The sequence below is a fragment of the Hetaerina americana genome, unplaced genomic scaffold (assembly GCF_022747635.1).
Source record: "Hetaerina americana unplaced genomic scaffold, ioHetAmer1.1.p SCAF_29, whole genome shotgun sequence".
Taxonomy (NCBI): Eukaryota; Metazoa; Arthropoda; class Insecta; order Odonata; family Calopterygidae; genus Hetaerina; species Hetaerina americana.
This window is the reverse complement of record NW_027286863.1, coordinates 5,626,657-5,651,190: the sequence shown is the minus strand read 5'-3', so window position 1 is coordinate 5,651,190 and position 24,534 is coordinate 5,626,657. Positions and strand designations below refer to the sequence as shown.

The following is a 24,534-nucleotide window of genomic DNA, read 5'->3' as shown; positions in this document are numbered from 1 at the left end:
AGTTGTTATGAAATGTAGCGTACGTTTCAAAAAGATAAGGCAGGGGTGGCGAGTTAGCAAATGGAATATAGAAGCGTTAAATGGTTTAAAAAGGAAGGAATACAAAAAGGCGGTAGAGGAAAGCATGGAGGATGGTAAAGAGCTAAGTACTGTCGAAGAAAAATGGGAAAGTATCAAGAAAGGGTTGTCTAAAGCCGCAAAAGACACTATTGGAACCGTTAACGTTAAAAGGACTCGTAAACCATGGATCACGGATGAGATGATTACAAAGATGGATGAGCGGCGAAAATGGAAGAATATAAATACAGAATTAGGCAAAATGAAGTACAAAGAATTGAACAATAAATTGAGGCGGGCAACAAATAAAGCAAAGGAAGTATGGTGGAAGACGCAGTGCGAGGATATGGAAAGTCTGCAGAGGAAGGGAGAAATCGGTGCGCTGTACAGCAAAGTTAAATCGTTATCGGGAAGTAAGAAAGGAAGAGCTATGCTAACAGTTAGAGATAAGGCGGGTAAGGTAATAGTTGACGCAGGAAAGATCCAAGAGATATGGAAGGAGTATATAGAAGAGCTGTATAGTTAAGAACTGAGACCAACAAAGTTAGACATTGAAAAAGAAAATGACATAGAGGAAGACAGCTTAGGTCCTTTTTTTAGGAACTTTTACAATGCTTAGGAAAATGTGGGAGGAAGAGGCTATATCGGCTGATCCGTAGTATTTATGAGGAGGGAATCTGGCCGGAAGACTTTGTGAGACCAGTTTTGTCCCTATTCCGAAAAAGGTAAAGGCCACGTCATGTGAGGACTATAGGACAATTAGTTTGATATCCCACGCAGCTAAAGTTGTTCTCAGGATCATAAACAAAAGGATAGAGAGTAGGGCAAATGATTACTTAGGGGATGATCAGTTTGGGTTTAGGAAGGGGAGACGTACTCGTGATGCCATTGCAGTAATGAGATTTTTAATCGAGAGGAATATAGAACACAACAAGGAGGTATTTGCCTGTTTCGTAGATTTCGAAATAGCGTTTGATAGAGTGAATTGGGAAAAACTAATGGGTATATTGCAGAAAATAGGAATAGATTGGAGGGAAAGGAGGCTAATCCACAACCTGTACATGTCTCAGACTGCTCAGGTGCGGGTGGGAAACGGGGAGTCAGGATGGGCAGTGTTGGGAAGGGGTGTAAGGTAGGGTTGCCCATTATCACCGTTGCTGTTCAACCTGTATGCAGAGGAAATGATCAAAGAGGCATGGGAAGAACTCGAGGTAGGAATGAAAGTGGGCTGGGAATTCGTAAAATCAGTTAGGTTGGCTGATGACCAAGCTTTAGTTTGTCAGTCAGCCAAGGGGCTGCAAGCATTGCTGAGTGAATTGGAAATTCAGTGCGACAGGTATGGGATGAGAATCAATATTAATAAAACAAAGGTTATGCGATTTTCTAGAAAGAAAAAGGCCAAGCTTAACATTAAAATAGGAGGGCAAAAACTAGAGCAGGTAGAACAGTTTACGTATCTCGGTAGTGTTTTGGACCAACACGGTCAAAGTAGTAGGGACGTAAGGAGAAGAATTGCGCTAGGCAAAGAGGCTTTCACAAGGAGGAGGGAGTCGATGACAGGGACTTTGAGTAAGGATGTTAAGAAAAGACTCGTAAAAACTTTCATATGGAGTGTAGCTATGTACGGCATGGAAACGTGGTCATTGAAGCAGGAGGATAGACGTAGATTGGAGGCTTTTGAAATGTGGGTGTGGAGAAGAATGGAGAAGGTGAAATGGACAGAGAAGAAAACAAATGAGGAAGTACTTGGTATGGTGGGCGAAGAGAGGGGTTTGTTGGGAGCAATCCTATGGAGGCAGGAAAAGTGGATGAAGGGGGTGTTGACCGGCAGTGGGATGTTGAAGACTGTGATAGAGGGTAGAATGTTGGGCAAAAGAGGAAAGGGAAGTAACAGGATAGGGATGTTGGACGGGATGAAGGGAGGAAGAAAGTACTCAAGAGATGAAGAGGGACCTGATATAGAGTAGGATGATGGATTTTGTGTTTTGTTAGGAGTAATAAAATATTTGTTTGGTAGTTGTGTCCATCCAAAAACCTATCTTAACCGGTAGAATACCTTAAAAAAAATATACACACTGTATGTGTGTGTGTGTGTGTGTGTGTGTGTGTGTGTGTGTGTGTATATATATATATATATATATATATATATATATATATATATATATATATATATAATATATATATATATACACACACACACACACACACATACTACCTTGATCAAAAATTTCCCGGAATTTATTCAGAAAAGTTTATTCATCTAAATCTATATTGTCCCCTTCAAAGTAATCCCCATCGACTGCAACACACTTATGCCAGCGCTTGATCCAATCCTCGAAACATTTTTTATATTTGGTTTTCGGTATGTCCATCAGTGCTTCCTGCGATTTTTCCATTACTTCCTCTCGGCTGCTAAAACGCGTTCCTCGTAATGGTTTTTTAACTCGATTGAACAGAAAGAAGTCACAGGGAGCCAAATCAGGTGAATTCGGTGGCTGTTGGATGGTATTTGTTGCATTTTTCGTCAAAAAATTACGAATAATGATAGCACTGTGCGACGGTGCGTTATCATGGTGCAAAATCCACGAGTTTTCTGCCCACATTTCTGGTCTCTTTCGGCGAATTGCTTCACGCAAACGTCTCATAACGCCCAAATAATACTCTTTGTTTACTGTCTGGCCTTCCGGTAAAAATTCATGATGCACTACACCGTTGTAATCCATGAAAACCGTCAGCATTGCTTTCTTTTTTGACTGAAAACGACGTGGTTTTTTGGTCTCGGCTCATTTGGTGAACGCCATTCACTTGCCTGATGTCTGGATTGCGTGTCGTACTCATAAACCCACGTCTCGTCTCCAGTAATGATCCTTTTGATGAATGTGGGATCGGATTCAGCCTCGGAAATCATGTCTTTTGCGACGTCAACACGGTCTCTTTTTTGCATGAAATTGAGGTCTTTTGGCTCTGCTACACGACGGAAACCCAAATCATTAACCACAATGTCTTGGGCGGATCCATAGGCAATGTTCAAGTCCTCCGCTATTTCTCTGATGGTTAATTTGCGGTTATTGACCAACATTTCTTTTACTTTATCAATTTTTTCACCGACTTTCGATGTCGATGGTCTGCCACTGCGTTCATCATCTTCGATTGACTCACGACCACTTCTGAACCGCTCGTGCCACTGGTAAACGACCGTTTTTTTTAGAGAATCGTTGCCGAAACACTTTTCCAACATTTCCAACGTCCGTGCGCCACTAAATCCGTTTTTTACGCAAAATTTAATACAAGTTCGTTGTTGCAAATTTAAATCCATTTCTGCAATTGTAAAAAATCGCCAACACACACAGAGATAGATGTACTCTTGGCTATGTAACTTTTGCAAATGTCAAGTTATGACACTAAGATTTAAAGGGAATATCAAAAACAGATGTACCAATTTAACAAAAAAAACAGAACTCAAATCGGAACGATGGGAGCGCCACACGGTGGTTATTCCGGGAACCTTTTGATCAAGGTAGTACTTACATATATGCATACACATACCTACACATATACATACATATCCACACACACATACATATCCACACACACATACATATACACATAAACATACATACATGCATGCATACACATACATAAATACATACATAATTACGCATATATACACCCATACATATATACATATACATATATAAATTAAGGATACACCTACACCTAATCAAATTAAATGACAGTGAAGATAGAGAACAATAAAATGAGGAAAGTCTAAGCAAAGAATGAGGTTTGTGGGGAAAAGCTAGGGATAGCGTGGCATTGCTCAACTAGTAAAAACCCACGCAGGCAAAACACCCACGAAGAGAAGGGGGGTGTGAAAAACCTGCGAAAACCCTATTAATTAGAGGAAAGATACATGTACATTGTAACAATCATTTTTACATAGTATACATATTATTAAGTTACTGAAATTGAAATGGAGAAATTAAATACATTGACAACACATGCAGAGTAATGAGAAGTGGAATATTTCTAAAAATCATGATGCAAACTCCTACCGCTTGACAGATGACAAAACAAAAAAGCAGGATAAAAAAAGTAGACACAGTGATCTGTATAGCAGCTGAGTGGAATGACGGAGGGTATACTGGTTAAGTTAAGTACCCGAGGAAAATGAACTTGTCAAGTGCTCTTCTAAATGTTGTTGTTGATAAAGAGTTTTTTATGTCATCTGGGAGAGAGTTCCACAGACGGCATGCTATAACATGAAAAGATTTGTGATAGATTTCCGTGCGATGGTGTGGGACAAGAAGTTTATTATTACCCCTAGTATTTCTGTTGTGGATTGAGCTGATGAAGAGGAAATTTTTGTATAGATATTTAGGTAAGTGGTTTGAAAGTATTCCGTAGAAAAGTGAAAGAATATGTAAAAGCCTGCGGCCTTCTAGCTTTAACCAGGATATTCTATTAAATGAGTCAGAAATATGATCGTATTTCCTAAGATCACATATGAACCGCACACAGGAATTACCTGTATGTGTCCTCTGGAGTTTGGTTTTCAGTTCGCCTGAGAGGTCTTGGTATACTACTACATCACAGTAATCAAAGTGGGGTATGAGAAGAGAGGACACAAGAAGCATCTTTAAGGAGGGGGGAGCAATGTACTTTAACCTTTTCAGTGAATGCAGGGATGAGTTAATTTTTCTGCAGATAGCAATTGCATGATCAGTCCAAGATAATGTTTCATTTATGGCTAAGCCTAAATTATTTACTGTCCTTAGGTATGGTATGATTGATCCTTGCAATTTTAGAGGTGGTAGTTTATCAATACTTATTTTAGAATGTAGTTTATGGTATCAGATTATAATGGATTGACTTTTGATTGGGTTTATTATCAATAAATTTTTTATTCCCCATAGTGACAAAGCCGCTAGATCTGCATTAATTTCGTTTATAATTGTAGGTAGGTCTTGAAGGCGGGAATGGTAATATATTTGTAATCATTGGCATAAAGGTGATGATTGCAATTTAAAATGTATTTACTAATATCGTTTATATACAGGGAAAAAAGCAAGGGTCCAAGAATGGCTCCTTGTGGAACACCCCTGTGTATTTGAAGCCAGTTACAGGATGAATTAGGTGTAATGACTCTTTGGAATCGGTTACTTAGGTATGAGCGAATCCACAGTAAAGAGGAGGAAGAAAAATTCAGGTTTTGAAGTTTTGCTGAGAGAATATCTTTGTGAATAGAGTCGAAGGCTTTGGTAAAGTCTAGGAGAGTCATTATTGTCACCTCTTTGCGATCCATGGATAGTCGGATGTCATCTGTTATTTTAAGGAGAGCGGTAGCTGTGCTGTGAGAGGACCAAAAGCCTGATTGTAGAGGATCAAGTGAGTTATTTACATTGAGAAACTTTGAAATTTGTTTGTGAACGAGTCTCTAAAATGCTTTTGATAAAGGAGGCAAAATGCTGATTGGTCTGTATTCAGCAATGTTAGTAGGTGTGGATTTTTTGGGGATGGGACGGACGAGGGCACGTTTCCAGAGTAAGGGATATGTTCCAGTTAGAATAGACCAATTAAAGATACGAGTTAAAACAGGAAGTACAATGGGAAGTAACTTTTGTATGAGAATAGCTGAAATTCCATCAGCTCCATCTGAGGAGGACTTGATTTTTTTGAGGGCCTGGAGGACTTCCATTTGTGTGACGGGAGAAATTTTGAATGAGCTTCCAGCAGAAACTGGAGTTGGTTCAGAATTATGCAAACTGTATAAGTATTCATTTTTTGCATTAAAGTCGATTTCCGTCGGTGGGGTTGTGAATAAACGGTTTAGGTCGTCTGGAGAAATGTGAGCAGGTAGGGAGTGTTGATTTTTAGTTTTTCCGACGCCAAGGTACTTCAAGCTTTTCCAAATATGTGACGGGGGCTCTTTAGATATTTGGAAGGCATATCTGATTTTGGAATTTCTAATGACTTGTTTAGTTTTGTTACGCAGTTTTTTGTAGATATTGAATACATTTTCGTTTTTATGTTTTTTAAAAAGGCTATAGACTGCGTCACGCCTGCGCATCAAGTATTTTATTTCATCTGTTATCCAAGGGGAGCGTGGTTTGGACAGTCGAATTTTTCTAAACGGTGCATGTTTGTCTCCTAGATCATTTAGGAACGTATTAAATAGTTCTACTTTTTTATCTATGTCGTCGATGAATTCTATAGACTGCAATGGAATGGTAACCGCATCGGATACTAGGTATTTTTCATCTATGGACTTGAAATCGCGAGTAAGAATGAATTTCTGCTTAAATTTAGGACATCTAACTGAGTATGCTAGAAATAACACATCATGCATGGATATTCCTGGGGCAGAAAGTTGCCCATATGTTGTGATTTTGTCAGGGTTGGCTGTAATTATTGCATCAAGCCAAGTGGCTGATGAAGATGTATGATGGGTAGGTTCTAGGGGAAGTATGCTAAGACCGAGGTATGACATAGAGTTAGTAATTGTTTTAGAGTCATGAGTTGAGGAAAGAAAGTTGGCATGATGAAAGATGGTCGGTTTTCATGGTATATAATTAAATCCAAACTCCCTATTGAAAGGACTAATATCTGAAAACTCTAAATGCAGTCATGAAAACACTTACCACTAACTTTGGGTTGATAGTAAATGTACTCTGGCCGTTTCTCTTCGGATTCGACACCATCTGCTGGTAGTATACCATACAAATGGCGATAGGCATGATGCAATTGATATGATGCCCATCCAGCTCTAGCCATAGTGATGAAAATAAAACCCAGTTAAAAACCTCCAAACCCTTGAAATAGGATCAAATCAAGTTTGTCTGCTGGCAACTTACCCTGCCAAAGCCAACAAAATACCAGTTCTCTTCATCACTTCGATACATGAGATGAAGTAATTATTTATCACCCAAAAACAGGTTTAAAAAGTATTTTTAACATCAGAAATGCCGCCATTTAAACGTGTTCCATTATAAATATTTTAACCTGCAAAGAAAAATTAAATGGATTCATGACATATATGCAAAACTGATAATCTGGGCTTAAGGCGTCAGATTTTGATATCTATATTCCAAATACGGGGGTTATGGTAGCTTTGTATTTTTGAAAAATAACCTCAAAGGGCCATGCACTATTTACGTTCTAGAAGAAGGACATGGAAATGAATTTTAAATCGATCTTTACCGCCCCATTACGTACAAGTCGAAATTGGATCACATACGAGTTGTCAATGAATAATTTGGGATGTGAATTATAGCCAGTTTTGCGACAGCTCATGAAAGCTCTAACAATATTTAATGCATATTATCTCTTTTTAAAGGTTTCCTTATTTGTATTAATATCATATAATACGTTCTCCAGAATAATTACTGATTGGCATCTATTTTAAAATTGAAAAGTAGGTAACTTTAAAACTCTATGCATTTATGAAAATTCCCAGGGGAATAAACAGCATTAATGTTCGTTCGAAGGTTTCCGCGGCGATGAGTAGGTGATTTCCACATTAAACGACATACGCGGACGCAGCCCGAAAAATGTGGAAATCAAACAGCATTAATAATGACCAAAAATATACATAAAAATGAAATCGGTATACTGAGGACCTAACCCACAACATTATAAAAAACATGTCAATCTTCAGAAAATAAGGGGTCATCCAGACTTGTTTCTTTTCCAAAAAGTGGGGAATAAAACCAGATACACCAGCCAAACAGGGAAGTTTGAAATATTTAGGTAAAATTGTCAATTGGAAGACATGACTTACCGACTTTTGGCCTCATTTTACGAATTTGTCACTTCTCTCATCCTTTTAAAATAATTTGATTAATTTCGTACGTTTATTGTTTTCAGCTTCCCCTATTCGCCGTGCTAAAGATCAAGGTAAAAATAAATTTAAAACAAAATAAAAAGCTGTATTCATACCAATTGGGTTTCATTACTTCCTAATAATTGAAATAAAAATCATTTGAATTACACAGACATGGAATTTTACTTTTAAGCGTTTTATTCATTATAGTTTCAGTGTGCGCATTCCTGGAAACCGCTTCCATTGGCTCGAATCTAGTGACGTTGCATCGGCGTGACGTCGATTCAACTCTACACATGGGGATTGCGGTCTCGAGGAATTACCGTCTGGGCTGCTAAGGGGAGAGAGCCCGTGCATTTCATTTACAGTTGTGCAAATAATGGGTGTGTGTTGAAATAATTTGGCTGACCTAGCCGTCAAAGTGAACTTAAAGTTGATATATTTATTTTTTGTGTTTATGTGGGCTCGGTTCTCTGGAAACTGTGATTATATATTGTGCACAAGCATTTACCCGCGCCATTTTGACACACGACTACTTAACATCTTTTACAATTCTGCTTGTAGTGATATATTGCTGTGAATAGTTTGGAAAACAAAGGAACAACATGTCATCGTCGACGTATAGTTCAGAGGAAAATTCTGCGGACCGAAATGTGGAAATATGGAAGATAAAAAAATTGATAAAAAGTCTGGAAATGGCACGAGGGTATGCACGTAGACCATTCTATCCCTTGGATATAGAATTACCGAATTGTTTGACCTCTAAATAAAAGGAGATTCTAAGTTGCCTTGCTAATTTTGTTGTGTAACGATTTCCGAAAGATGCTTTTGTATGTATTATGCTATTGTACTGTGGAGCCTTACATTCTGTATCTTATGTGAAAAGTACAGATTATTTCTTGTTAAATGAGCGACATATGTTACAGGAATGGGACCAGTATGATATCGCTCATCATTCCTCCTAAGGATCAAATTTCCCGAGTGAGCAAGATGCTTGCTGATGAATTCGGTACAGCTTCTAATATTAAATCGAGAGTGAACAGGCTATCTGTTTTGGGTGCAATCACTTCTGTGCAGCACAGATTGAAGTTGTACACGAAAGGTATGTGGAAAAATCGCCCTTTGAGCCTTTATCTGGGTGGATTCATGTGTTTCTTTGCCTTTACTTAAATCTTGAATTGCAGTTCCTCCAAATGGTCTGGTCATATACTGCGGAACGATAGTAACAGAGGAAGGGAAAGAGAAGAAGGTTAACATAGATTTCGAACCTTTTAAACCAATCAACACATCCCTGTATCTCTGTGACAACAAGGTAACCTATGGAATAATCTTGCCCGAACAGTGCTGTAGTTGAGAAATTCTTATAGCATTATCATGTCGAATTTTCTTTCTTAGTTCCATACGGAAGCTTTAACTGCCTTGTTAGCGGATGACAACAAGTTCGGTTTTATAGTAATGGATGGTAATGGAGCACTATTTGGGACATTACAAGGAAACACGAGAGAGGTTTTGCACAAATTTACAGTAGATCTGCCGAAAAAGCACGGTAAGTTTTTAATTTCAATAGCATTGTGTTCGCTGCAGTAGCATTTCGTAATTTGAACGAAAAGAAACAAGACTACTATGTCCACTTGCTGTAACACAATTTTGTTAACAGGCCGTGGTGGTCAGTCTGCCCTCCGATTTGCCCGACTTAGGATGGAGAAAAGGCACAATTACGTCAGGAAAGTCGCAGAGGTGGCAACTCAACTTTTTATTACTAACGATAAGCCTAATATTGCTGGACTTATATTAGCAGGTAGTGCAGATTTTAAAACCGAATTGAGCCAGTCGGATATGTTCGATCCGGTGAGTTCTTATCATTTGTTTTTCCTTTAGTTTGAAGGTTGAGTACAAGCTTTGCAAATATTAAGTTATATGCTCATCTGAATGATTTTTATCCTTACGAAAGTAGTTTTTAAAATGTTAAACTAGCCTGGCGATTCACCTGTAATGTTGTTACCATGACCCCTCAAAATCTTCTCAGTATTGTGTCAAGTAGATGGTGTAGCACTGATTTGAAAAATCAAATTTGTTGTTATCCTGTACCCCGATTTTTATTTTTAAAGTGATATTTTGTGGCAAGAGAAATGCAGAAGGATATACATCTGTTGTGTATCAACTTTCAAGCCTGATAATATGAGAATGAATGCAATATAGCCCTGGAAATTTGTTTCACCAATCCTAAGTAAATAAATGCATCGGCAACAGAATTATAGCATAGTTAATCTGCTTCAGATCGTTTTAAATCCATTTTAAAAGTGTTCGGACAACCTATTTGGCTGAAGCACACTGCGTTGGCTTACATACAAATTAATACTAAGTACCTTTTACAGTTCCTGGTGGTATTTTTTTGATGATTGCCTATATCACATGCAATCATTTAGTCAATAGAAGTGTACGCTGGTTATTCTCTTTCAATTGTTTGTCTATTCTGCGCTTGTGATTAAAATTGTATTTCCAGTTTTTTAAGACTTAACCTAGAGGAGCTTTGCAAATAGTAACATGTTCATTTTTTTCAATAGCGATTGCAAGCCAAGGTGATTAAGCTAGTGGATGTTTCTTATGGAGGAGAAAATGGTTTCAATCAGGCTATAGAACTAGCTGCTGAATCCTTACAAAATGTGAAATTTATTCAGGAAAAGAAATTAATTGGTGAGTACTAAAATCTCACGTTGTGTATTCCATTCATTCTTTTATATAAGTTAATAACCTGACGTTCTTGATGTTTGAGTAAAGATTTTCGTAAATTTGTGACTGAAATGATGATTTCAAAGATTTAATTAGTTTATTTTAAATAATTGCCAATGGATTACTAATATTTAATATTTGGTTCACTTTGAAATCATCTTTAATGGAATGAAATTACAGTGGAATTGAATTACATGAAACTCTCTTTACATTTGGGTTACATTTTATAAGTCTCATGAAACTGTAGGTTTTCTTGAATCTCTGTTGAAAGCCAAAAATTAGTTTTATCATTGCTGCTTTTGTCCAAAATTACCATTGAAGTGCTTCCTAATTTAAAGACATGAGGTACTATGGTTAGCATGTCAACAAAGATGATTTAATTTGAAGTGTTTGTAAAATATTGTCTCTAACATACACAATACATAATGATTAATTAAATTAGACACATTAAATCAGGTTGAGTATAATTTGTGCTCTATATTTTGCTAGATTTGCTTAGAATGTCCAAACCCTGCATTCTGCCATGTGGAAACTTGAATGTAAATGACTATTCTAATTTTTTTGGTCTAGATTACTGGTAATAATTCCATTGATTCTTGGGAGGGTGCATTTGAATTGTGTATGTTTCTTGGAAAGGGTGAAAGTTGATTAATGTTCTGATTATAGTTATAACTTATTAACTGACTAACAATTCACCCATAGCTGTATTTCTTTATAACCTTTGAGCAAGGAAGCTTCAAATGTAATTTATAAGCTCATTACTACATGACTAAGTAATTCTTTGATTTGACATTCCAATATGTTCTTCACTCCAATTTTGATTGTAAAAAATAAAATCGCTGGGGCTTTGAGCATTCACCCTGCTTGTGGAAGGTCTTAATTGTAACTTGTTTCATTTTCAAGGGCGTTATTTTGATGAGATCAGTCAAGACACGGGGAAGTACTGCTTTGGTGTGGAGGACACATTAAGGGCACTGGAACTGGGATCGGTGGAAACACTAATATGCTGGGAGAGTCTAGACATTCAGCGATATGTTCTCAGGAACCATGCAGCTGGAGAGGACAAGGTTCTGCACCTGACACCTGAGCAAGAAAAAGACAAGACGCATTTCACGGACAAGGAGGTTGGTTTTGCAGTGGCATTTAAATAAGTTTGACTTGAATGCATTTATGGCTTTTTGCATTGGTGTGGCTGAACTATCATTTGCATTAATCATTTCTTGTTCAGTAAACTTTTCAACTCCATTGTGGCTTTCCCAAACTTGGTTTAATCATGTGTGCATGGCATTCACCTTATTCGTCCAATTCCTGCCAAATAGGCCATTAATTGTGCTTGCAAAGGACGTACTATTCCCACTTGGCTAATGTACCTAATTGAAAGAATAAACCCATTTTTGTTTTCCTTTTGATTGCTGGCGTAAAATTATCGCTGAAGTGGTTCAATTAATTGAAGATACCTGGAGTACATATATTTTAATCATGTGATTGTTGTGGGCACTGTTTTAATGGCTTAATTGGCATATGCTGTGACTCAGTGCATGTTATCATTCCGCAATTTGTATTGCCTGGAGGCCTTGTATAATGGTCATAAAATGATAAAGAATAGTAATTGCCAAGGTCTCTCAATAATTACCCCAGCATCCAAATGACATTTAGAAGGTGACGAAATGTCAAATAAAAAGATTAAGAAGTGTACCATCTAATTCTGTTGGACTTTGTCTCAGGCCTGGGTGGGATTTCTCCTTATTGCTAGGAATGGTTAAAAAACACTGTAATTCCACGCAACCATCATTTTGCTGATGGGCGGCAGCAAAGCCATAGTTGTGTGTTAATAAGTTGTGAGTTTTGGAAGTGCAGTGTTTTTTTACCATACCTTGCAGTCATCTGCTACTGTTCAAGGCAAAACTGATTGTTATTTAAAAAATGGGCCTCTGCCCTAAACAATAGAGGTTTGGATTTTTCTATTTATGTGTTTCCAGTTATATTTTTGCTGAAAGGAAATTGTCAGGTGCATGGCATAGTGGAAATAGATGGCCTTGAATGGTGATATATTTATCTTGGGGGGATCAGTTGACAACTCTAGCCAATTCTGTAGTTCATGTTTGATCAATACCTGACATAACCGCACTCAATTAAATTTTGCTATCAAACTGTGATAAGATTTCACACACAAATACCTACATTTCTCATACTTGAGTAAAGATAGACAGCTTGTCAAGGAAAAAAATTAAATGAAAACAATTCACTGGGTTTTGTGAAGAATTTTGATGCAAGACGACAATTGATATTTAATTCTCAAGAGTTCCTTTTTTAATTATTGTTTGATGTGGTGCAGTATGTTCGATCTCCTCAAATATAGATGTGCAAGACCTGACTTATCTTCTTCCTGAAATAATGAATTAAATTTTTTGTGCGAGATTATTGAAGTAGGCTGAAAAGTAGGCTAGTTACGTGAAGATAACTATTATGATGCTGGTAGCTATGAGCCATTATTAACTGGACTGTGTGCTTATTCTGTAGACAGGGGTGGAATTGGAATTGATCGAGTGTCAGCCTCTTCTTGAATGGCTAGCTAACAGCTACAAGAAGTTTGGAGCCACCCTTGAAATCATCACTGACAAGTCACAAGAGGGTTCTCAATTTGTCAGAGGATTTGGAGGCATTGGAGGTAAGTGAACCACGGCTGAAGTAGGTCATAACTAAAACTTCTCTTCAGTGCCCATTAGTTCACTCATCCCTAACCATCTCAGAAAATATGCTAATTAGATTTGGCTTCCAAACATTTATAACTGTACTCTAGTATTAATACTTGTAAAAACATGCAGAAATGTTTTTGAGTGATTACATATTTCTTGCTTATGTTTGAAAGAGTTGTGTTTGTTGGGGAATTCCTGCATAGCTACTTGGTAGAGAGTAATGGGAATGATTTGAGCTCATATATCCATTATTATTTATAATATATGCTTGAAAATGGCATTGGTCTGGATGGCTACTGGCTCATCGCCTTCTTTTCCTCTATCTAATTAAGTGTTAATTGCCTAAGTTAGTGCTTAACCTGGGTATTGCTATCGTGGTTCTTTGTTCCAAAAGTTCAAATTTCTCATTTCTATAATTAACAGGCAACTGTGGACAAAGAGGTAAATTGGTTTGCCTGGTACTTCTAGATTTTGTGTGCAAGCATTAATGAAAATCATAGTTATTGACTATTTTGAACGGTTCAATGCCAACGTGTGAAGGTTTCTTTTTGAATACCCAAAATCTTCCGAAGAATGCTCGCCTAACAAAAGTTAATGCTCATCTGATACACATCCCGAAGGGAGTGCCATATTTACTTGTATAACCTTCACCATGACTGCCCCTTGTTTTGAACTTGTACATGGCAGTGACTTTGGGTCAAGGCCCACCAAGCCTAAAGGGTGCTAAGCTGTACTCTTTCTTGGGATAACTTGAAAGAGAAGAATTAATTTGAACCAAATAATATTTCAAGCAAAAATTCCTCTATTCCCTAAACGTACATATCTCGAGCATATCCCTCTATTGATTGGCTTAACACTAGCAAAAAAGGGAAGGGTCAATTTTCGCCTTAAACATTGAATAATGAGCAACAAAGGAAAGTATAAATACCTAACCTAACCTATTTTTACTATTTATTCTCCTGGCTATGCATTGTAATCCTATAATTTCACCATCTAAATCTGTCATTATGGATCTTCACTGCTCCTGAGGATGTTTAAGCATATTCCCTAAGTGTTCACCATGGTTTAATGAAAAAAGGCAGCATAAATGATTTAAAAAATGGTTGTTTGCGGTAATTAAAGAAATAATTCATTGCATATAGTGACATAATACAAAATTTGTCCTTTGAGGTGAATGTCACTTATGCCTTTAAAATGAAGACTTCATATTGCTTTAAACATGTTTTCAATAAAAAGCATAGAAGTTTTCTTATTTTGTCCCTTATTGTGAGAATTTCATTTAATGAAAATTTTTATTGGTTATACTCCTTACATTTTTCATTGTCTGAAAGCTTCACTTTGATGACAAAGGGTATTGGGCTGCCTTATGACAAGTTCACTGCATACATGTATGAATATATATTTTTCACATATCAGGGTAGGGGGAAAGGGTTTCCGTGTGATGGTTATGGTTTCCCAGGAAAATCTGGTCCCCAGAAAATAACACAGCTTGGGTGGAGCTGAGGGTGCCCAAAGAGGCTTGCCCTGGAATTGAACCCGGGCCCTGCAGTCAGTGGCCCAGTGCTCTACCCCTGGACTACTGCAACCCAAATATATGTATATAAATACACAAAGGATAAATATCCCTTAAAATTACAGCTTTTTGCTGTTCAGTGGTTAACCACTCTGTATTTTCAAATATCAGTATGTGCATTTACTTTCTTGTTAATCATTATAAATATCAAAAGGTTAGTTAAAAATTCACATCGATGTTTAAAATTTTACGGTAATAATTAGGATGTACAATAGTGGCATTAGCAAATAATTTTTATAATTCTTTATTCTCAGTTTCAATTTCCCCTGCAACTGTTGAAATCGCTACATTGCTATGCTGAAGTTGGAAATACGACATTGCTAAATTATGGCATGTGGTTGTTTTTAGAGCTGTTTGTAATTTGGAGTGAGTGGAGGAAATTCATATCTGTACTGGAGTTATTTTAAAACTTCTAAATAGATAAATGAAAGTCTTAAATCTATGGAATTGCAATTTCCTCAGGTCATGATAGCACTTAAATAAATTTAATCACTTAATCTAGCATCTTTCTAGGTGGTAAATGGGTAATTTCTGTATATTTTTTCACAAAATGTGTGAATTCTCTGACCAATTTTTACTGCTATAAGAAGGTTAGAATCAAAATTTGCTGGGAGCATCATTTCACACTGCAAGATTTGTAATACCTTAGATGGCAGAAACATATGTTGAAGACTGACACGGACTACAGTTGCATTCCCCTTCATTTGTGATGATAACTCATCCCATGTTTAGCATAATCAAATTATGTTTTCATTTTAGTTCGTTATGTATTTGAATTTTAGGAAAAGTCACAATACATGTCATTTAATTGATTTTTATCTATTCGTACCTAATTCTTCTCCCATTAGTGTTTAGCTGAACGATCTTTAATTGTTCCTCCGAAACAATATGACAGAACCCGTACATTCTCTTTTGTGAAGAATGTGAGAAATATGTTATAATGATGGAACAATAATCAAAGCAGTGACATTTTTCCTTTACCACAGCTTTTTCTATGAGATTGAAGAGCTCTGATTGCCAAATTGAATGCCACGTAATACTTGAGTTGGGCTCTTACCTCCTTAGCTTGTGAGGGATAGAAATAATGAAATTGTATTAGGGCGTAGTGTTTTACTTTGGAGCGGTGAGGCATGGAAACATGACTTTCATTTCAAATGTGTGGACTTAAAATGGACAGATATCTAGTAACAGTTGTTTATGCAGTAGTCTTTTAAGTTGCCTACTAAGTTGCACTAAACTAAAGTTGCACTCCGTGGAGAGATGAGGACAGCAAGAATGATAAATAAGAGCTGGGGCTTCAGCCTTTTCTACCAACATTGAATTGCAATTGGTCAAGGGTTGATACTGGAATAGGGATAATGATGGGAATTACATTACTTTCCCATCGATAACTCGTACCTTATGTATAACATGCACCCAGAACTTAGCGGTTATCATGAATTTGTATACTTACCACGTGCCTAGGTCTTCATATTTATCTTGAATGTGTATAGATGCCGCCCATCTATGTATATATGTGTGTGTGTGTGTGTATATAAATATATCGATTATACGGAAACACTCACACGAGCAGTATAATATTTGGATGGCACAATAGAACAGTCTTACTTGAAGAATGCCTCAGAGAAGGCTGAAAGCTTAAACAATTTACCATGTGTGTGTCCTTTTAAGTGTTACTATTTTATTTGTGTTCTATTGTGGCTTCCAAATATTATATATATATTTATTATTATTATAATATATATTATTGCTTTTTCCCTATGATTCGTAAGTCGAAACGAGGCATAGGTTTGTGTGCCCTTTTATTTGCTGTAATAATTAACTTGCAGCAAATCATGTATTAAAAAAGTAAGATAATGAATGAGATGGATTTTCTTGTTTTGTTTGCTTCACTTCCCTCTGTTAATATCGACTGTCAATTCAATTCAAGTGCTCCACCTTTCCTATTGTATATTTATATGTACATGCAATTAAAGTTAAAGAAAAACTGCATGCAAGACATGTTTGTGCTCACAAAACCAAATTAAATTTTTCTACTTTGCATTATGAAACAAATAAATAAATAATGGCCATCCTTTGTGAGGTAAGCCCTAATTATGTAAAATAAGAAAAAATAGATGTTTAATAATTGAGCTTTATAGCAGTTCTATGGGTGGAGAGCCCATGCTGCTGAACCTAAGGCTTCAGTTTTGGTGGTGGGTGGTTCCTCTGGGCACCTGGAGCTCCTCCCAAGCCATATGATTTGGGGTTCATCGATTTCTTATACTGCAAGCTGCCCTGAGGGTGTGTTAGATCACCAAGCACTAAAGTAATTGATATTCATGATTTAATGACATTCAGGAAGTTTCAAGTTTTATTTATGCTCAACCATGGCTTTTTTCACCTATTATGGGATCAAAAGATTGTTTCATCTGGTAAACTAGGGAAATACTGTAATTGTAAACATGTGTTCAAGGTGAGAGCTTTTGATACTAAAAGTCTTTGACCAATTCTAGCTTAATATTCTAAGAAAGAAACTATGTGAAACACAGGAATGAAGACCTTTCTCTTATCCATAAATCAATAGGTATATTGTAGCCGACTTTGATGCTGTTCTAGACTCTGATTATTGAGTTTTTAATTAAGATAGAGAGCCTTTGAGAATATTGAATGGCCATTTTGAAACAAAGATCTGATTAAAATTATTAATGTTGATAACCTACTAAAGTACTCTAAATGCAGTTTCCTTTGATTCAGACAAATAAATGGCCGGGTCTTGATGTACATAAGGATGATGTAATGCATCGAAATCCGGTCGTAAAATAAAAGTAGTATCAAAGTGGAAAAGTGCAACGAGATCAGTTATTCATTATGTTCGACTTCCACCACATCACGTCCCCTGAAGCTACTCAATTTTCTAGGTTTTCAGTTTTGACCAAAAACGCTACCTATGCCCCCAATGTTTTGTCGGCATTTATGTTGATTTTGGCATGCCTAAATTTGACATTATTCAATAATGTGCTGAAGAGTGCCCATTTTAGTGTCCTTGTTCAAGCAATAATATTTTGATATAAGTACTGTAATTACTACCCATAATCTTTCTGTCATCATTTACATTCCTTTTTATCTCTTCATCAATCATGCTAACTTTTTAAATAATGATTAATAATATTCATCAATGCATACTAAGTAGATTGGTAAGTATAAAATGGTATGAAATTTAAATTTAGAATATAATTTTTGTGATATGATTATGTATTTCTTTTAGTGCCTAATGTCATGATTTTTCCAGTTTTTTTTTTGTATATTACAGTTTCAGTTAGCAAATTAGGGTTCTAAGCATACTAACGATGTAGTGGTGGTCACACAAAGTGAACTGAAGCCATTTCTAAATATTTTTATGGCACATTTGTACAATTAGGTTAGCATACATAACCTCTGTACTTTTTGTGCTGATGGAAATAACACTGGTTTTTGAAGCACATCAGTCAGTGTTTTGAAGTTCCCTAGTTGCTGTGCCAAGATTTGGCTCAGTGTTGTATCAACATTCTAAATATGTAAGTTTTTATTACAGTCAACTAATTTAAAATCTGATGTTTTTGATTTTATTGGTACTTGATTAAATGAAATAATTGGATTAAGTTAAATGAACCATGGCTCACTTTATACAATCAATAGGTGTAATATTGCATGGACTAGAGGGATCAGTCTTATATTAGAACTAACCTAATCTTAGAAGGACAAAGATCAGAATGTTATACAGTTCCTTTTCTCTGACCCGGCGAAGGTAGACCTAAATTTGGCAATCTCAGAATGACATTATTTGAAACCAGTTTTGGATGAAACTTTTGGTTTCATTTCTTTAGACAAATAGCCACACACATTAATTGGTTATTGACAGATGACATGGCGTTATTGATCATCTGGGGAATTCAACCTTGGCATAAAAGTAAATATTCTTGATATAATGCTGATTTCTTTCCTGATATTGGTCCAGGTGAAACTTCCCCTGATGGGTGGATGTGAGGATTTAGAAGAAAACCCCTTTCATTGATGGAAGGGTATTTTTGTAGAAATTCATTTCTTTTTCTGCTTCATTAATTGATAATGATATGTAATGGAAGGCTATATATATATATTATACCTTCTGGGTTTAAAAATTAAAAAAATTGCATTCCAGCATATGTAAGTTCCCGTGAATACTTTCTGTAAGGGAACATCGAGCATGCAAAAGTGTTGGAACAGTATGACATGTTTGATATTACTGTGGACTTGTCCATTTTGGACTAGTCTGGAGTGTACTTTTGATGGATGTACAATGGTGACCCTGTGTGCCCCACACCACCCATGCAGGAATTCTCCGCTACAAGGTGGACTTCCAGTCATTACAAGCTGATGAGCCACTGGATGACGTGGACCTAGATGATTACTAGGAGGAGGAGGAGGAGTGGGTGAGGAGTAGCAGAAGGGGAGGAGGAGGCGGGAGGGAGGGAGGAGGGGAGGGAGGGCAAATGGGTCCCGGCAGGGGTGGGTATTTTGTGCGAGGTATTGTGGGTCAAGTTTCTTAGAGGAGTGGGCTTAGGGCCAGACACCTACTACTGAAGGTAGACATGCCATGAGATTCGTACATGTGTGTGTGTGTATATATATATATATAATATATATATATATATATATATGTGCATATATTAATGTGTAACTTATTGCCTTTAGTTCCTTATTTTTGATTAATAGTTTTTGTCAGGGAATGCTCTTAGTTTTGTGCACTTATATTTTTGACTTTGGCTATATTTTACTTGTATGATATTATCTATCTTGCTGATTAGGCTTGGACTCTCTTTTTTAACCATTCTGATTTATAAACGAAAGATGCAGGGTGACTCAGGTGCCAAAGAACTTACTTTGCTTTGATACTAGTTTTTCTAATGATCAATCTCTTTTCCCATATGTAATAAAATAGATGAAGAGTCAAATGTGTTGCTAATTTTGCTGTAACACATACAGTAGTAAGTTATTTGAAAAAATAGCCGGAGTACTCAGATAGCCTCACTAATTATGAATGCATGCAAAAAGTAAGCACTTCAGAAATAGAAGGTGTTGTAGCAGTTAGCAAATGAGAATTTCATTCAGTGGCTGCAGAGAATGGCATTGCTTTTGGCACCCTTTTTTTCATTTCAGGTGGAATATATTTGTGAAAGTCATAATTATTTTGTAACATCAATAAAATGCTTATTCTAAAACTGTTTGCTTTGCTCTTTTAAGGAGTGGCAACCATTTTTTTAATCATGTGCATGGTTTATTCATCATGAATGTGTATGTAATATTTTTTAATTTGTCCACCAATAACGGAAGCGGTCTAATGTAGTTTTCTCAGTGATTGTCATAACTTTCCCAATGTGGCAAGCATTTCCGAAGTATTTTTTGTGTGATAGCACGTTTATGGACAAGGTAAAGCGGTACTATGGCAGTAAACCTGCGTAGATACTGCAAGGATCTTGACACCTTCTGATTTTTTATTTCTGTGAGAACTAAATTGTAAATTAGGTGAAGAATGAATGTTATCCTATTTCTTCACCAATGAGTTTCATTACATTTTTCTCAGGGGTTGCCTTTTACACAATGCTTCCCATTGGTTTAATAAGACCGTGCCTGGTTTATTGTTTATTCCATCATTTTATAATTAATTTGGATATTGTTATGTCATTTATTTCCTTTTATTATTATTTGTTGGTTTGTTGCAATAATAATAATTTCAGTATATTGATGAATCATAAATTGGCTGTTGATTATTAAATTTATTTTAGTAAATGCCTGATTGTTTTAAGGCTTCATGTAATTGTCTCTAAACAAGATAGTAATGTTTGCTGACATTTTATTATTTGCTTTAATTTTCTTGCATGTAAAATACCAATGCTGGAGATAAAATAGTCAACTAATTCTTACTTGAAGGGTTTTCCTAGTTTTGCATAGTGTAGTTTAATGAGTCTAACACCAACCTGTGTTCATTTCTTATGGAACTCACATGTGCCTACCACATTTTCTTTCTCACTGCATTATTGGATTAACTCTAAATGTCACAAAAGTTCTTTTAAAAATTATTAATTTGAGTAAATAATGAAATAATTTTGTGTAATAATAGTTTTTGGCACTAGTCACTCATTAAAAATATTTTGTTTAAGTTGGTCAGTAGTTTTCATTTAAATGATATTATTCTCCTCCAGGTCTTCTTCGATACAAAGTTGACTTCCAAAGCATGCAGCTTGATGACCTAGATGGAGATATTTATGAACTGGACGACTATTAGGAAAATTTAGCTGTCGGAGTCTGATTATTATCAACCTATCCTCTCTCTTGATAGTAACCATGGAGACTTAAATTAGCAGTGTGCTGCCGCAAATGTGGACAGTGGGAAAAATGTCAGAACGCATGAAGTGGTGGGTGATAAGCCAGAAGGGCAGTGCAAATACTATTACTCTACACCCTCCTTTCCCATTTCAGTTTGAACAGAGAAAGATATGGAACAAGCATTTGGCCCCTGATGTGAAAAATGACTGTGTTCTACAATTTCGTTGAAGTTGTTGGAAAAATAACTTGAGATGATTGAAATATTTTATTACTTTGTGTCATCAATGAAAACGAGTTGCTGCCATAAGCTAAGGGCCTTTGCAATGCGACAAATGCACCCAGCTTCCATGCCTGTTGCCTTTCAGACCATTTGATTGCGTTCCATGTCTAATGGTTATGATGCCTTCTGGCTTTCTATGTGAATAACACTCTTGGAACTTAATGAATATGTGGAATTGTCTTTCTTCCATGCGTTTCTTCTTTTTGGCAACATTTGTAAATCAGGAATAATAGTTGGAATTTTATAAATGCCCTAATCAATATTTATAGTTATGAGGGAATGGTTCATATTCTCTAATTGTGTATACAAGATCAAATGTTTGGAGGTTATCTCTATCTGGGTCATTTCTTGACTCTCGTCCTCCATTAGTGGTGGAAGTTTGGTGTCCTTGCGTTTGGAAGTGTGATTAATTTGAAATTAATTTTTAAGTATCTTGATAAGGGGAAGATGTGGTTGCTCAAATGTTATTCATTATTTGGGTATTATTATGTGGTTTCGGTTTGAAGGTAATATCAGCTGATTTTTATCTAGTTGGCTCTGCAGTGTGCCTGAATGTCCCAGGGCTTCACTGGACAAATTTGTTTTAGGAAAGGTCTTAAAACCCTAAGAAGTCAAAATCATTTTTAGTTCATCACTGCCCGTACACATGGGCGACAGGTTAATTTATTTGAAAGATAGGGCTGCACATATCTTAAAGAAATCATGTCTGTTGATAGCTTATTTATCAAGCCCAAGTTTTTATATCGGTGAGTATACCAATGCTGACCCAGGTTACTATCCACATACAATGGTGAAGATGGTTAAAATTTGTAAGGTTAAAAGATGAGGGTGTTTTAAATAAGAAATTCATCCCTCCAACTGTGAAGTGAATTCTTTTGTATGCATTTTTCATTGTGTCCATGTGAAATTTGTACTGTGCTACTGCCAAGGGTGACTGGAGTGTAGAATTACAGATTTGTTCGTTTTTGGAGTTGTTGGGTGTGCACTTGATGGGTGCGTTGTGAGCCATTGTTCCTTTTTTGTAAAATACACCTTCCAAGCTCAATGGTTAAACAAGAATGTATGACTGGGTAAAATAACATGCGTGAAAGTCACATAAGTAAAAAAAGAAGCAGATGTTATTGGAAATTATAAATCATAGAGTAAATCTAATTGTTGTGGTGACTTTAAGGCCAAATACAAGGTGGTGTTTCTTGTGCGAGAAATTCCTGCCAATTTTATTCCTGACGTTTTATTTAAAAATTTTCTCATGCTGTCCCAAGTTATTTTACCCTCCAGCTTGTCCGGGTTTTCTTCTCTAATCACAGATGGGGAAAACTGGGTTTGTTTTGGGGAAGTTCTCAGGGTTGCAATTGATATTTTTGAGTGGGAGGGGCGGCGGTGTGTGGTCAAATTACACCTTTTGGGAGGAAATGAAAATAATAGTTCAACTATTAATAAGAGAAAATCAAATGGTATTTCAAATTGTTGTCCGTCTTAAGTAATGACAATACATCAGAATAACTAAGTCTGGGGACAAAATGTAAGTGGGCCCGGATGTAGCAATAAAGTAACTCTTGAGTAGTAGTACTGACTGTCAAGATAAAATAGTAATAATACTCATCAAGTGACGACCTCCGGTGGGCCATATCCTGTGCCAGACCCCTGGCAGCTGCACAGGCCTGCACCACTGTTTCTTTGTTTGGGTGTTCATCGGAATTACCTCTTGCTGGAGCTATTTTATGCTTCTTGTATTTACAGTATTGTTACACTGCTGTCCCCACAACTTTGCTTCATTTTTCTGTATTTACTTCTGGTAGATATGATGGGAGTTTTTATGGGGCTACATATTTTCCATGTTAGCAGATCTCCTGAATTTTGCTAAAAAATTGTGACAAAATGTGGCCTTAAAAGTGACTAATTCTCTATGATTAAGGTTGGAAATAAAATGCAACTTTTAATTCTTCATCACAAGGATTTAAGATTATTACAAGTTGTTTATGTGAACCTGAGGTTTTTTTTTAACTATCAAATGAAAACAGTAAGGTGCAAGTTGTAAGCTGTAGCTTGAAGTTATGCTGCTAGTTTTAATTTCTTTGCCAATCATTGCTCCAATATAATTAATATCAATATGCATTAGCATTTTGCACTCAAACGTGTGAAATTTTACACAGTTAATGGGCTTTAATGGTAACTTATGACTGCATCTGCCTCTATTATTTATGAGCATCATAATAGATCTGGCCACTATCACACCATATTAAATATTTTGACAATGTAAAGTGAAGCATGCAGCAGTTACTCCCATAAAAAGATGAGTGGCACTTCTGTCAGCTCAGCTGGTCATTTTTTTTGCTGTGTGTGCAAGTGAATTGACCAATGATGATTTGTGAACAATACTTTTGTTGATGTTGCTGTACAGTGTTTTTGTTAATAGGTTTTACCATTGTCATTAGCTGTTGATATGTGCTTGTTATTTTAATTTTTGCCTTCCAGCTATAATTAATGGCCAATAAGAGACTCAAATTTTCATAAAGAATCTGTGTTCCAATTTACAATAACAAATGCACTGCATCATCACTTCCCATGAGACCGTAAAGAAAGGACTCTAAATCTTAAATGAAGTCTCACTTTTCATGGCCTATCTAATTAACTAAGTGAATAAACAGAATCTAAATTAATATATTCTAATGAATCTACCTCCTGGCTTGAAGCAACCGTTAAGGTTTTGTATCCGTACGAAGGTGTCCACTTAATGAGTGCAAATATTATTTTCCTAGTTTCATCTAGATTTGGATTAATGCAACCAACTTCACATCAGAAAGTAAATCCTCTCATTCCTCATAAGTATGCCTTTTAAACCACACTAGTTGGAAAAAAATGGCATCTGCAAGTGTGTTTAATTGCAAAAAGTTTTATTTGGTACTGCATGTGTTTTATTGATGCTCAATCCTAGAAAACTGCTGCTAACCCTGGAACAATTGAAAATATTGTCAATGCGACAGTTTGTGTAAAAATCATTAGCCTTCACTGGAATTCGGACCTGGATCCCTTAATGTCCAGCCGACTGCTT

At 36.3% G+C, this 24,534-nt stretch overlaps 2 protein-coding genes across 3 annotated transcripts in view; one reads left to right on the top strand and one right to left on the bottom strand.

The window, feature by feature from the left end:
* Window positions 1-7,905, bottom strand: part of LOC139689915 (protein SERAC1) — a 63,030-nt gene extending 55,125 nt beyond the window's left edge. The window contains exons 1-3 of the mRNA XM_071587036.1: window positions 7,838-7,905; window positions 6,912-7,059; window positions 6,699-6,823 (exon numbers count right to left, since the gene is read on the bottom strand). Of these exons, the coding sequence (XP_071443137.1) occupies window positions 6,699-6,823; window positions 6,912-6,946 (160 nt within the window). The 5' untranslated portion in view covers window positions 6,947-7,059; window positions 7,838-7,905. The remainder of the gene's footprint in view (window positions 1-6,698; window positions 6,824-6,911; window positions 7,060-7,837) is intronic.
* A 232-nt stretch (window positions 7,906-8,137) lies between these two features.
* eRF1 (eukaryotic release factor 1) lies at window positions 8,138-23,427 on the top strand. Of its 2 annotated transcripts, none has more exons than XM_071586989.1 (10): window positions 8,138-8,262; window positions 8,444-8,585; window positions 8,806-8,981; window positions 9,064-9,191; window positions 9,275-9,425; window positions 9,537-9,727; window positions 10,444-10,573; window positions 11,513-11,733; window positions 13,130-13,277; window positions 21,079-23,427. In XM_071586989.1, exons 2-10 carry the CDS (start codon window positions 8,485-8,487, stop codon window positions 21,159-21,161), a joined length of 1,329 nt encoding a protein of 442 aa, XP_071443090.1. In that variant the 5' UTR covers window positions 8,138-8,262; window positions 8,444-8,484; the 3' UTR covers window positions 21,162-23,427. The 2 variants fall into 2 exon arrangements, with proteins under 2 accessions (XP_071443090.1, XP_071443091.1); XM_071586990.1 differs by lacking the exon at window positions 21,079-23,427 and adding an exon at window positions 19,211-19,300.
* The last annotated feature ends 1,107 nt before the right edge of the window (window positions 23,428-24,534 follow it).

What these genes read in the sequence shown, in the direction of transcription:
- eRF1 (XM_071586989.1), top strand. Translation starts at nt 8,485, where the DNA reads ATGTCATCGTCGACGTATAGTTCAGAGGAAAATTCTGCGGACCGAAAT. An exon ending in AGTCGGATATGTTCGATCCG is followed by an intron (nt 9,728 to 10,443) that starts GTGAGTTCTTAT and finishes TTTTTTCAATAG; the next exon opens with CGATTGCAAGCCAAGGTGAT. An exon ending in TCAGGAAAAGAAATTAATTG is followed by an intron (nt 10,574 to 11,512) that starts GTGAGTACTAAA and finishes TTCATTTTCAAG; the next exon opens with GGCGTTATTTTGATGAGATC.